The sequence below is a fragment of the Dermacentor albipictus genome, chromosome 1, assembly GCF_038994185.2.
Source record: "Dermacentor albipictus isolate Rhodes 1998 colony chromosome 1, USDA_Dalb.pri_finalv2, whole genome shotgun sequence".
Classification (NCBI taxonomy): domain Eukaryota; kingdom Metazoa; phylum Arthropoda; class Arachnida; order Ixodida; family Ixodidae; genus Dermacentor; species Dermacentor albipictus.
Genome location: NC_091821.1, coordinates 494,337,318 through 494,349,908, shown reverse-complemented (window position 1 = coordinate 494,349,908; position 12,591 = coordinate 494,337,318). Strand labels below are relative to the sequence as shown.

Below are 12,591 nucleotides of genomic sequence, written 5' to 3'. Positions count from 1 at the left end.
CTGGATGCGGCAGGCCTCCGTCCTAGCTTCAATTGGGGAAATACCACGCAACTCGATATTCAAACAAGGAACTCCTTTATTGTAGACCCTTTTCCAAGAAATGTCCACCCCCAACACAATAAAGGTCGAAGGTTGGCGAGGGCTCGAACTTACTTAAAGAATGTATCCGGAACGGAGACTTTTGTTGACGCCACGCGACACGCCAGTGCCAACAAGTTCTCCGTAGCCATAGTCAATGACAGGGGAGAACTCCTCTTGGAAGCCTCGCTGAAGACCTCCTCGGTCAATGTGGCGGAACAGGCTGCTATAGCTCTCGCATTTCTGGACTCAAAACGCCTTACGGTGTATAGGGATTCCCAAGCAGCCGTTAGAGTGTTCGCATTGGGATTCATAGCCAAAGAAGCAGCAAGGATTCTAAACGGCAAACACCCCTCTGACATTGTTCACCACATAGTCTGGTTCCCAGCTCACACGGAACCAGACGTATTACCAGGTCACCTGAACCCCAATGAGATAGCCCACGACCGTGCACGAGGTTTCGTATGCCGCGACGGGATGGCGTCTCGGATGAGTTCAGGAGAGGTCGTCCACAGTGATCCACTAGTTACTTTTCATGAAACACCTCTCATTATAGAGGGAATAGGCAGAGTTTTCCTTTCCCCCATCATAAGCTCAACAGGCCACAAGCTAGCATGCTCCGCATGCTCCAGGCAGTGTCCTACCCCTCTAGGGGATATTTGAACATGCTCCACCCGGACATTGACCCACTCTGCCCAGATTGTGGCACTGAGTTTAGCTCATTAAATTACATGCTCTGGCAGTGCCCTGTGTTACAGGATTTTAATAGAGAAGACTGGACGAAGGCCATCACAAACCCGAAAAAGGCGTCCAGCTCCTGGCTCTCCAGAGGGCCCGCGAACAAGCGGGGAGGCATGGCCTCTCTGTTCTGACATGGGACTAGCCACCAACTGGGTAGGGACCTGCAGGCCCCCGCTTAGCTCCTCAGGACCCCAAAGAAGTCTTCTACTACTACTGCTACTTTACCTGTGTTCTATGGCATTTGCCTGTAATTATACTGCCATCCTTCAGAAGGCAGGGATTTGTGTGGGATCATGCATTGCTCCTCTTTTAGGTGATCTGTTTTTACCCTTTTCTGACAAACGTGTTTCCACATGCCCTGACACAGCATGAGCAGCTAAGATTTTACCAATTTTCAGATATGTTTATGATTACTCAGTTATCTGAAAGGATGCATGACCTGAACATCCTGAAGAGCTTGTGCACCAAGTGCTTGGTGTTTTCAAATCTTGTGGCAAAGTGTTCAAATCCACCTTTAAGTTAACTGAAGAGGGATGCTTCCAGCTTCTGGATATCAGCATCATAATTCATGATGGTCAGGTGTGCTGGAGACACCATCCACACTCTGAAAAACCAGTCCCCAGCTACAGTTCGGCCCATTCCAAGATAGGGAAAAGGGGTATTGCAAAAAGCTGCACGCTCTCTGCTCTCAAGAAGTCTTGTGACCATCAGCTTGCGTGCAACCTTCAGCTCTGAGTGCTATGGCTGTGAAATGCTGGCTTTCCTGTGGGATTGTTGGCTTCTATCAGGAACCCCATTAAAGAAGTGAATTCAGGGGTCCAGGCATCCCACAATCAGCCTGAATCCAAAAGGGTGCGGCCGGTAGTTGTGCCATAAGTTCATGACCTGTCCCACTGCCTCGAGAAGGTGGCTGGGGAATGTGGCATCCCGGTTGTTTTTTCAGCGCCTGGTATGCTCGCACGTATGTGCAATATTGTGAATGATGTTGCCAAGGCCAGCTGCACAGCAAAGCACACAACACGTTTCATGGAGTGCAAAGTGGGTGTAGTGTACCGGATCCCGCTTTCATGTGGTAAATGCTATGTCGGCCAGACCGGCTGCTGCGTCAATGAGAGATTGGGCATCGCACAGCTCTTAAGTCATTGGCGGGGTGTGGACATTTGGCAGATTACTGCCGGCTGTGCTCGTGCATGCTGACTTTCAGGGCACCCATGTCCTGCGCAGCTTTGCGACACAGCAAGCTAGAGAAATGTTCGAGGCATTGTGCATTAGTATCGAAATTGATAGATGTGTGAGTACACCTTCAGTGGCCTTGCATGCAAGAGAAAGAGTATCTCAAGAGGCACAGGAATTGTGTAGAGTGACAACTACTGCGCCTTCTGCTACTTATTGTAGGTTTCTGTGCAAGTATGTATGTTGCTGTTTTTTCGTCATTAAAACATCAGTTGATGTCCAGCATCCATACTCTATGTATGTCTCTTCCTTGTGTTCGCGTTCCTTAGCGCTTGTTATGATGTCCAAGTTCCGTTATCACCAACTACAGCCCTAACTTCCATGTTGAATTTTCTTTTGTAAGGGGTGCTTCAGGACAAACGAGGAAATTATTTACCTCGAACAATTTGGTTTGCCCACATGTCAGAGATATTACAATGAACAGTTTCAGAAAGTCACATGTGCCCCAGTGGCAGCTCGCTTAGGAACTAGGAAGAAAGCCCACCAACTCTGCTATCGTCTGTTACCATTGTGTATTTGCATGGATGCTGTGACAAGTGCAAGCAACATCAAGCATTTTCTTGCTGTTTTAGGTCAGCAAGTGCTGCGCAAACTTCCTGAAGTTTTCTCATATGTAAAGTGAGAGGAGAGAATATTTGTACATATTCGCTCATCTCGCTTCAAAGCTTGAAAAGTCATTTAAGTCAGCACTTTTTACTTCGTTTGTCACTGCGAGCGCATTCATCAAGGGTTTTATACAGGGACCTGCATTTCTCACTTAAAATTGTAGAAAAAGATATTTTGCACTTACCATAGCTTCATTATTGCTCCAATTTTGTAGACGGATCTTTTTTTTTTTTTGCCTGGATCATTCAAAATTACACTTGGCATTGTTACATGGCTAGTTTGTCAAGAAAGAAGCAAAAAATTTTGTTCTGCACCCCTCATGTGCACCCCTGAGCAGTTATTATAATCAAATCTCGAAGGCTTTTTTCTGGTGTATTGCAGATGGCAGAAGTGACATTACAGGCATGTTTAAGACATTACCAACTGTGAGGAATGTAGATGAAGACAAATTTGCAGTTCATTTTCTTGACAATCCCGGCAAGTAATTGCAGAAAGTTTTCCATGTCTAAATAATGTCTAAAACATGTAGGCTATGTCACTTCTGTAATCGGCAATAAGGCAGAACATGGCCTTCGACGTTCGCTTTCAGTAATTGCTCACGCTGTATTTGAGGGGTGCAGATGAAGGCAAATCTGCAGTTCTTTTCGTGCAATGGCAATTTCTGCCGTTGGTGTCACCATCACCATTGCCGTGAGGTTTCATATAAAGTCCAAGGGTGATAAAACCATATCTATACGCCCTATGCTGTATATGTGCGACTTAAGGCGTGCGAGGGGAGCTGACGATCACAGCTCAATCTCGCCGGCATGAAAGAGATGAAAGTGGGCAGGAAGTGCGTCATCTACAGTCGTGCGTGAGGCACCCAACCTTGCGAGGCACTGGGACGAGGAGAGGGGAAGGGGGGTTCTGCTCCGGCTGCAACTGTGCATGTGGCAGCTGCGCACAGTCGCCTGGCTGTATCTTGAGAGCAATCTGCGTTGAAGGCAGAGTCTAGGTACATTGGTGGCTCGCAGCTTTGTGCGTGCTGTGTGTTCTCAGCGCTCACTTTTCATTGAAGTGATGGACAGCACAAATGTCACTTTGCTCGCTGCTGCTGCTGAATTTCCTCATGCCAGCGTTCTGCTGAATTTCCTCATGCCAGCATTCTGACAGTAAGTTTCCGCAGTCATCAAGTCAGATGCGTTCATGTTTGCTTGTGTGCCTATGTTTACAAGCTTGTACGACCGATAAAACTACTATCTTTACTTCTACAACTGTCCATTAATTTGCCATCGCAATGGATGCTTTTCATTTCGGGCGAAACTGCAACTTTTTTTTTTTTTACAGTCCTAGCAAGTAATTACAGAAAGCTTCACATGTCTAAATAATGTCTAAAACACACTGGCTATGTCACTTCTGTCTGCAGTAAGACACCGTGGCCCTCGAGGTTTGCTTTCAGTAATTGCTTTGGGGTGCATTTGAAGGGTGGAGACAAAGACAAATTTATTTATTTATTTATTTATTTATTTATTTATTTATTTATTTATTTATTTATTTATTTATTTCAGATACCCTCATGGCCCACAGGGCATTATTGAGGGGAGTGGTACACACATTTCAATAAAATTGTACAAAAGGAGACAATGCATATATATAAAACATGTATATATACCCAAACAAATACACAATTCACAACCCGGAACATGAAGTGAGTTCAAAGTTGTACAAATACCCAGAAACGCTAAATCACACAAATAAATGTTGCAAATTGCAATATGCCACCATTAGCACAAACATGAACACAGCAAATCTGAAGAAGAAATACATAAGGATGCACATGATTACGAGGAAAATGGAAATGGAACCAAAGCTATGGCACGCAATAATGCGTTGATAATTTATTCTTAAATTCATCAAAGTCTTTCGAAAGTGCAATATCCCGTGGTAGCTGGTTCCAATCCAACGATGTTTTTAGAATGAATGAATTCTTGTCGGATGTTGTACAGCACTGTGAAACACCAACTTTGCATGTATGATCTAAGCGGGATGAAACATATGTTGGTGGTGTGAGTAATGTATCTTTAAGGGTGGAATTCATGTGGTAAATTTCAAAAAACAGACGCAGGCATAATATTTTTCTGCGCATTGAGAGAGGGGTTAGTGACAATGTGTTTTTCATTTCTGTGATGCTGGACAAACGATCATAGTTATGGAAGATGAAACGTGCTGTTCTGTTCTCTACGGCTTCGAGGGCCTCAATAAGAGAGTTAGTGAAAGGGTCCCATACTGAGTTAGCATATTCTAATTTGGAGCGGACAAGCGATTTGTACAGAAGTAGCTTAACAGGTGTCGGGGCTAAGGAAAAATTCCATTTCAAGTATCCAAGCATGCGGTTAGCGGACACGATGATAGAAATGATATGTGCCTTCCAAGCTAGGTTTGACGTTATAGTGACACCGAGGTATTTGTAAAATGTTACTGGTGTTAGTAGGGAAGAACGAATAGTGTAGGGAGCGGGGCACGGATTGACGCAACGCGAAAAACGCATTACCTTGCATTTAGTCTCGTTAAGTGTCATCTTCCATTGTGAACACCAGTTAGATATAGTAGCTAAGTCTTCCTGGAGTAGTACAGTGTCATTAGTATTTTTTATTTCCCGGTAAACCACACAGTCATCTGCAAAAAGTCGCACTGCGGATGTTATGTTGTTAGGCAAGTCATTAATATATACCAGAAAGAGCAAGGGACCGATGACAGAACCTTGTGGGGCGCCTGAGGTCCCAGAAACTGATGATGAGTTAATGCCGTTAGCGTGCACGTACTGGAACCTGTTAGACAAAAAGCATTCAATCCATCGTAGTACATTTTGGTCGATGTTAAGTTTACTTAGTTTGTGATGAAGCAAGCTGTGAGAGACTTTGTCGAATGCTTTGGAAAAATCTAAATAGATGCAGTCAACCTCACTGCCACGATCAAGTATGAAGTTAATATCATTTGTAAAATTTATTAGCTGTGTTTCACAAGAAAAGTGCTTTCTAAAACCATGCTGTGCACGAGTGAAAAAGGATGATGACTCAAGAAAGTTCGCTAGGGATGACAAGATGACATGTTCCATTATCTTGCAAGGAATGCTGGTTAGTGATACTGGCTGATAGTTGAGTGATAGGTGCTTGTCGCCTGATTTATGGAGTGGAACCACCTTAGCCAATTTCCAGTCATCTGGGAGGTCACAAGTTTGAAGGGATTGCTCAAATATTCTCAATAGTATGATGGAAGAATATACTTTAGTGTTTTTCAGGATTTTAGTGCTAATATCATCGGGACCACATGAAGAGGATAACTTTAAACGATCTATAATACTTATAATGCCTTCAAAGCCAAAACGAATGGGATCCATTGGAAATATGATATCGGGAGTATAGTCTGGTAGTGATGCGCTAAAAGGGACAGAAAATGCATTAGCAAAAGTCTCATTAAGTTCATTAGCACTGTCACTGTTAGGGATGGGATTTGATTGAGAATCCAGGAGCAAAATTGATGGCTGATCTGACCCATTAACAACGTTCCAGAATTTTTTAGTATCAGTTAAAAGAAATGATGGCAGTGTGACATTAAAGAAATGTTGTTTAGCATCTTTTAACGATTTTTTTTAAGTGCTAACCGCGGCTCTTAGAGCTGACCAATCCTCCGATTTTCCGGACGACCTTGCCCTGACATATAACCGCCTTTTTCTGTTCCCGAGGTGTTTTAAGGAACGAGTGAACCATGGGGACCTACGATTAGTCGTGATGATTTTATGAGGGACGTGCAATTCGATTAATTCATGCAGTTTTTTTTTTAACATGCACCAGTTGTCGTTAACAGATCGTTCGGCAAATACCAGGATGAAATCATCGAGAAAAAACCGGAGGCCATCATTAATTGAAGAAAAATTTGCTTTAGCGTAATTGTAAATGGTTTTCGTTTTATTTGGCATTTTATTCTACGGTAAATTCAACGTGATGTGCAGTAAACGATGATCACTTAAGCCTGGCAAGTATTTTACCTCGGAAACAAAATCTGGGGCGCTCGTTAGCAAAAGGTCTAATACGTTAGAACTGGTAGCTTTCGTCCTTGTCGGCTGGGTAACCATTTGTGTTAGGGAGAAGGAGCAGAGGGCTGAAAAACTTGCCGACTCGGAAGATCCGTCACCATCTACTGCAGGGCTAGACCAGCTAATGTTCGGGAAATTGAAGTCACCAAAAATAAGAATAGGATGACCAGAAAACTTTTTTTTGAATTATGTTCAGAATATCATGAAGCTCGTTAGAAAAGCCGACGGGCGTAGATGGTGCACGGTAGCATGCACAATATAATAGAGCTTTATTAATTGTTACCTGTACACATTTGAACTCCATTGTAATATCAACACTAACTTCAAAGCATTCTAGATTGTCCGACACAGCGATTAATACACCACCGCCGCGACTAAAAGAACGGTCACAGCAAAATACACAGTAACACTTTTCCGTTGAAAATATTTCATTATTATGCACAGTTTCTTTAAGCCAAGTTTCTGTTAGTACAATGATGTCAGCTGCTGTAGTATCGGCCGTGCAAGATAAGGTATCACGATTGCCAATGACACTGCATATATTAGTAAAAAGAACTGAGACGTTATGAGGTGCCTGCGCAGGTCGGTTCTCACGTTCATTGATCTATCTCGGAGACAAAGGACCAGAGTTAGTTGCAACACGTTTTTCATCTTTTTCTTGAACGCTACCAGTTATAGAGCAGTAGGTATAGCATTTTTTCTTCAGAATAAACTTGTTAAAACGAAGACTAAATGATACACCGGTCTCAGTTTGCTTTGCGAATTCAGCAAGCTTTTTCCGTGCATGCCTGGTGTCCAGGGCAAAATCTTCATTAATCGAGAAATCGGACTCTTTTAGCTTGCTTTTTGCGCCCATGACCTGTTCTTTAATTTTGTAGTGCGTGAATTTCAGAATTATTGGTCGCATTTTCCCAGTTACAGTCTTACCGATCCTGTGCGTGCGTTCAATGTCCAGTTCGGCTAAAGTTAAGGACATGTTCTCTTGAACAATACCTCTTATTTTTTTCTCCGGATTCTGCCCATGTTTCATTGGGTCCCTCTGGAACATTATAAAACACAATATTGCTTCCACGAGACCTATCCTCAAGGTCATTTAAACGGATTTTTAGTATCTCATTTTGAGCTAGTGCTCTTTCAGCATTTTCCCTCACTGTGGTCATGTCATCCCGAACTGCGTCGAGCAACTGTAGTTTATTTTCAACAGCATTAAGGCGGGCTGAGATTTCTGTAATGTTTTTACTCAGTTCCTTCTGATTTGCTGTAAGGCTTTGTAGGGAATCAAATATGCGCCTGTCCTGTTCTGTGTTGGCGGAACGGTCCCGAAGATCATGAAGCAGCGTTAAAACCGGACTGTCATCACCTGAAGCTTTCGTGGATTTATTAGAATTCGGCCCGGAATCCAGCTCGACATCCCCGGACAGCAACATTTTCATCACGCAGAAACAGTCATACATGGTTCAAAAGCAGCTGTGGGCATGGGAACACGACAAGGAATGCGTTATCTGAGCGTTTAGAAGATGTGTAACAAACCTGTAACAGGCAGAAGCGGAAGATATTTGTCAGCCACATTGTAGCGTTATTCCCATGCCCACTGAACTGCTGCGGACGGTGCCAGTAGTTTAAGTAGAGCGGGGGCGTTGATGTCGATGATGATACAGTAGACCATCCAGGGAGAGTCACAGGAACTGGCACTGGCATGGCTACTCGTGGGCCGGCGGAGATGCGTCACTTGGCGCTGGATTTTTACTCTGCAACACGTGTGGCAAAGCGCCATTGCTGCGCCGATACGGCGCCGCAGCGGTGCTTGGGCTGGATACTGTCACGAGCTGTAACAGGCAGAAGCGGAAAATACTTGTCAGCCACATTGTAGCGTTGTTCCCATGCCTACATGCCAAACATGCCCACATGCCAAACAATTTGCAGTTGTTTCTCTAGACAGCAATTGCAGAAAGCTTCACATCTCTAAATGTCTAAAACATGTCGGCTATGTCATTTCAGTCGTCTGCAACAAGGCCAAGGCCAAGCATGGCCTTTGAGGTTCACTTTGAATAATTTTTCCGCGGTGCATTCGAAGGGTGATGACAAAGACAAACCCGGTTTTTTTTTCTTCACAATCCTGGCTAGTAATCATGGATTTGGGCTGCCAGAGTACGCTGCAGGGTGTTCACGTACAAGATCGGCTGTCTGTTTTACATCTTTAAATAATGGGTCTCTTCAGTTTTCCACTGCTGGCTACTTCCAAGCTGCCAGAGCCAGCCAGAGCGCCTTCGTTTTTTTTACTTTCAGGTTGCTTCACGACGCACTTCTGCCACGCATTCATTTTACTTGATCTGGATGGTTCTGGCTACCCGTGGGCTGCCAAAACCAGCCAGGATGATTTTATGGTCTGTTCGATTCGTCTGCACCACTGTAAACCAGTTCACGGCGGTTTACGAGAAGTTCCGAAATTATGCAGCTCGATTCCCGAGGTTCAATCCCAGCAAAACACTCAAAACGAATGCAAAGGTGCAGATGCGGTGCAGGCGTTATGTTATGTCAGACTAAAGTGCACAGAGTGCATAAGTTTGAGAGGTCCTGAACTGCAGGTATGATCGGCTTCTGGGGCGTAAATACACACCACACTTGTGTAGACACATCAGACGTGCATAAGCGGGGTTTTAACGGTGCTCACGCCCTTGTGCTGCATCATCTGCTGTGCCGCTGCTTCACACCTGTATGCCTGCACCAAGTCAGCACCGACATTGGAGTGGGTGCAGCAAAATCATGAACTAGCCCGGCACCTTTTGAAACGAACGTCGTGGTTCTGCGGCCATCATTGCTGCGCCACTGAGGCGAATGGCAGGGTGCAGCGCCTCGTGAAATGGTACAAGTGGTGTAGATGAATTGAACGTACCCTTAGTCTTGCTGCTCTGTGGAAGTTCTCTGGCTAGCAGACTACAAAAAGAGGCAATGAGAACTCACCACCATCTTTGTCAGGGCTTGGCGGATTGTAATGCAGGCACTTGATAACTTTTACCTCGCTCAACCAACTGGCTGCGGTCACCTTTGGATTTAATTACTTCTAGCACTATGTTCTAAGGTTCTAACGCACTGTCCCACCTTGTGAGGTGGTGCAAAACAAGCGGCAATGAACCATTTGAAGCTTTTTTTTTCTTCTGTGTGTGTGTGCGACTGTACCATGAAGGCTTCTTCCCAGCCTTGAACAGTGCGCCGTGCTCTCATGCATCCATGCTATCTGTATTGCGTTGTAGATGCTCATTACCACACATTCTTGTGCCTTTTCAGTTCATCTTTCTCTGGTGGTATCCTCTTTCAGATCTCTCGCATATATGCGGGGATATCTCCTTTCTCTGCAGTTAGCAAAGGTGTTGCAGCTAGCCAGTGTTCGCTCCATCTATCCGTCATATGTTTGGGTGGCAGCTCGGAACCAATGTGTTCTAAGTAGGCCATTGATGTCAGAAGAATGTACTAGTTGAGTAATAGCCACACATACATTATTAGCTTATTGCTCTCATGATTGACCAACACTGTTTTTGTGTGAAACTTTTTGCTGATCACAGGTGGCATGCATTTTCATGCACCAGCCTGTAATGTCTTTATCATCTATTTTTTCATTGCCTGTAATGTAATTTTTTTTAGTGCCAGCTGTTCTTTGCGAATGGCTGTATGAACAGTTTAGTGAAGGGCACCAATGACAAACACTGTTGACAAGCAATGACAAGTGTTGTAGAGATTGTCATGCCTTGCAGATGGAACCTAATTTCTTTCTCCTTCAGGGAACAAATTTCTGGACCCTGTGTGTAGAGTGGTTGGAGGTTTGGAAGAGACAATGGGGGGACAGCACCAACATGACCTTTATTTGGATAGCTTGGGTCAGAGGAGTCACAGTGAATAGAGTTGTCCTTACACTGAGGTGGGTCTTCAATGAGACATGGAGTAGGTGTTGAAGAGCAGCAGCTTGACTCGGTGAGGCAGAGGGCAAGTGCCATCAAAGGGAAGGTCCATCCTGTGTGAGCGTAAAACAGCCGTCATTAGTCATTATTGCGATGATGGGCAGCATGCTGTGATAGGACAACAGGGCAACACATAGCGAAGGCAAAAGTGGGACAAGGCTTCTTGTCCTCCGCAAACAATTGTATTCACAAAGGCAGGGCAAGACTGTTGCCAAGTCCAGCAGTGCAAACCACTGTGTTCCAAAGCCCTGGGATTTCAGCGCCCAGCTTGCTTGCGTGCATCACAGCTGATTTTCTTTCTTGTTATCATTGGTAGAGCTGGTGTTGTTTGATACTGGGCAATGGCACATCTGGGCTCTTTTACTGACTAGCAGATGCCTGGGGCTGTCTGTCATACACATACAGCTCCAAAGTTTCAACCTACACATAAGTTAGAACTTTGCAACTGTATGACAAACATTGCTTGGGATGTACTATAGCAAAGGCTTGTTTGTGGGCTTGTAGACGATGTCGCACTGGTAATGCAGCAGTGCATTCTGTCTCTATATTGGGCATTTGCTATGTGCATCAACAGTCACATTTTGGCTCTCATTCATAATACTATCTTGCAAGCAACAGCCCATGAGTCTCGATCGTGCATGATACTGTACATGAGCTCCATTAAAGCTGGTCTGAAGGAATGAAGGATACTGTGCTAATAGGATGAGAAATTGACACGACAGGATTGTAAGCTGTCACCTTTTTTTTATTTACTTTATTAAGCTTCTCTCCTCTTTTGACGTTCCCATGCAGCTTAAGGAGCACAAGCGCATTCGTGAAGCTGGTGGCTTCATCACCTTCAATGGTGTATGGCGGGTGGCCGGCGTGTTGGCAACGTCCCGTGCATTGGGCGACTACCCGCTCAAGGAGCGTCGTCTGCTTGTTGCCCAGCCCGATGTGCTCACCTTCGACCTGTCTGGAGGGAATGGAGGGGGCGCCGCCTGTGCCGTGCTCGCTTCGGACGGCCTTTGGGACGCTCTGAGCAACGAACAGGCAGCGTTGCTGGCACTGAAGCACCTCGACGAACACCTCTGCGGGGCCCGGGAACTGGTCGTGCGGGCATTCAATGCTGGCTCTCTAGATAACATCACAGCACTCATCGTGGACTTGCGCAGCCGGGCAGCGGGAAACGCTACAGTCAGCGAGTGATTTCTTTGTGGTACACGTGCCGTCACACACCGTCTGCGGCACACCCAGTATGCCAGAGTCTCCGAACTCTAGAAGAGGCTTTGCTCCACCACTGGCCCTCTGTGTCTGCAGTGTTGGCCTTTTGCAGCTTCAGGCTTTTTTCAGTTGAAGTAGCCCTCGTCCAGCCGACAGACACACCAACTATGGGAACTCATCTGAGCAAGCGAGTGAGCAACAGGAGCTGTAATCTCTATTGACTTTGTAATGTGTTTGTGCTGTCTTGTAGCACCTTTTACCTTTTGTTTTTATTTATTTAAGTTGAAGCATACCGAACCACTCCTCTCTTTACTTGTTTGCTCCTCATTGTTTGCAGTGACAGTTGTTAGCTTTTAGTAATTAGTAGAGTATTATTCCGCTGTTGAAAATTGCGGCACTATTGTACATAGTCCTTTATCTGTTCTGTACATAGTTTTTGGTGCTGAAAGCAGTTTGTCTGACGTGTTTTTAATTGCATTGTCGTGCGGCACAGCCCTCACAAGCTCCCATGTCCCACTGTCAAGTTGGTTGGCCACTGAATCTGCACATTTTCGTGCTCCCAGATATGTTGACGCTTAAGCAGAAATAAGTTATATCGCTGCATGTGTTTCTCGCTTCTTGATAGTTTATATTGGCATTATGGCAGTCACAATTCCTTTCTTAGGCAGATAGTTTGATTTCCCTACCAACCTGCTCTTTCTGGAG

The 12,591-nt window shown here is 44.9% G+C and overlaps 1 protein-coding gene across 1 annotated transcript in view; it reads left to right on the top strand.

The window, feature by feature from the left end:
- LOC135908801 (protein phosphatase 1L) overlaps positions 1-12,334 on the top strand; it is a 54,958-nt gene extending 42,624 nt beyond the window's left edge. Inside the window, exon 5 of the mRNA XM_065440634.1 lies at positions 11,476-12,334. Coding sequence (XP_065296706.1) covers positions 11,476-11,871 — 396 coding nt within the window. The 3' untranslated portion in view covers positions 11,872-12,334. The remainder of the gene's footprint in view (positions 1-11,475) is intronic.
- Positions 12,335-12,591: the final 257 nt, after the last annotated feature.